Source organism: Aegilops tauschii, chromosome 6 (assembly GCF_002575655.3).
Source record: "Aegilops tauschii subsp. strangulata cultivar AL8/78 chromosome 6, Aet v6.0, whole genome shotgun sequence".
NCBI lineage: Eukaryota > Viridiplantae > Streptophyta > Magnoliopsida > Poales > Poaceae > Aegilops > Aegilops tauschii.
In genome coordinates, this window is record NC_053040.3 from 14,106,056 (window position 1) to 14,107,721 (window position 1,666).

Consider the following 1,666-nt stretch of genomic DNA (forward strand, 5'->3'; position numbering starts at 1 on the left):
ATGGGTGTCACCGACTATGCCGGTTACACTTGTTGGCTCCTCGGCGACAAAGGCCTGGCAACCTTCGTGCATGACAAGAGATTGACTTGCGCGAAGCTCCCCAGGGTCAAAGACGTGCAACTCAACTACCCGACCATAACTGTGCCGTTGAAGTCAACAACCTTCAGCGTGAACCGGACAGTGATGAATGTAGGGCCGCCGGCATCGACGTACACCGTGAAGTTGGACATGCCCAAATCGGTCACGGTACGTGTCGCACCGAACAAGCTGGTGTTCTCCAAGGCCGGGGAGAAGAAGACGTTCACCGTGACGGTGAGTGGCAAGGGCGTTCACGGACAGGGACACGTGGAGGGAAGCTTGAGCTGGGTGTCGGCGAAGCATGTTGTGCGGAGCCCGATCATCGCCGTTCCTAATCTCCCCGAATCTCCGCCGCCTCTAGGGAATGTTTAGGTGCGTTGTGGAAAAGGGCTAGCTAGAAGTGAATGTTTGAAATGTTGCATTTTGTTTATCATCAATTTGTACGGTTGCTTAAAATGTTAAATCGATCAACTTTCTGAGCATTTACATCAATACCATAGCATACGTATAGTATGAGCTATTCCTATCGCCGTGAACTTGCTGAACAAGGCAGTGCTGGTGAACAAAAGCCCAAGTGTGTGTGCAGTGCGAGCTAAGAAAGCCGGTTAATCATTCGGCATTATGCATGGTATTGAGTCATGATTGTCAAGTGTCAAGTTATTTTAGAAGCTGAACCCTCAAGTGTCAAGTTCTGTTAACAGGGGCAGTGGAGTAACTGTAGCTGCACTGTCAAATCCTGAATGCCAAGTTCAGAATATGACACCCAATTATCATGGCAAAATTAGTACCTTCTAATGTGCGGGTGCGCTGGTCTTCGATTAGTTGATCTAATCATCTTGAATTGACAGGTTTCTCAATATACTCGCAAGCCGCAACCATGGCCCAAGTCTCGGCCAGCCCTTCTCTAAAATTGATGCAGATTGCAGGTTTGCCTCGCACCAATATGCTCCTTGCATAAGCTAGTAACCTCTGGCCATTTATCATTTTTTTTCATCCTACTTGCATCATGCCTGACGACTTCTTTTGTGCCACCAATTTTGGCGGTTCTATTTCCCTTGCAACTAAACAAAGCCCGAGGGCCACAAGGAAGAGGGAGCGGCGTTGTCTCTGCGCTTCGGCGGTCCCTCGCTGTCAACTGGGGTCGCAGACGGCGGCCTTCTGCACTCTCTCGGGATCTACATTTTATCCTTTGATCGACCTTCTAGATATGGCGAGCGTGACCCACATCCTGCAAGGACCAAGGAGAGCGTCATCGAAGAGCTAGTAGCTGACAGCCTGCATCTTGGGTCCAGGCTCTACCTCATTGGGTTCTCCATGGACCGTGAGATCACATGGAGCTACCTCAGGCACATTTCCTGCCAGTTGTATACGGGAGTGTCTTTTTTTCACTTGAAAGTAGAGGTCCTATGTGTCCAATAACGACCTGACGCACAGGCGCGCCCCCCTATTAGGCCAACCCATTTTAGCCTACAGCGACAACCCATTTTAGCCTAGAGCGAACGCTAATCTGTACCAACCGAATAACTGTAGCGGACGGTCTTTTGGGTTGTCTTCTTTATTTCAATTTTTTGTTGAAGGGCACCGTTAG

At 49.5% G+C, this 1,666-nt stretch overlaps 1 protein-coding gene across 1 annotated transcript; it reads left to right on the forward strand.

The window, feature by feature from the left end:
• LOC109744269 (subtilisin-like protease SBT5.3) lies at window positions 1-450 on the forward strand. Its single transcript, XM_073501607.1, has one exon. The coding sequence runs from the start codon at window positions 1-3 to the stop codon at window positions 448-450; it is 450 nt and encodes a 149-aa protein (XP_073357708.1).
• The last annotated feature ends 1,216 nt before the right edge of the window (window positions 451-1,666 follow it).

Bases quoted from the DNA above. Each gene is read 5' to 3' on its own strand.
- LOC109744269 (XM_073501607.1), top strand. From the start codon at position 1: ATGGGTGTCACCGACTATGCCGGTTACACTTGTTGGCTCCTCGGCGAC.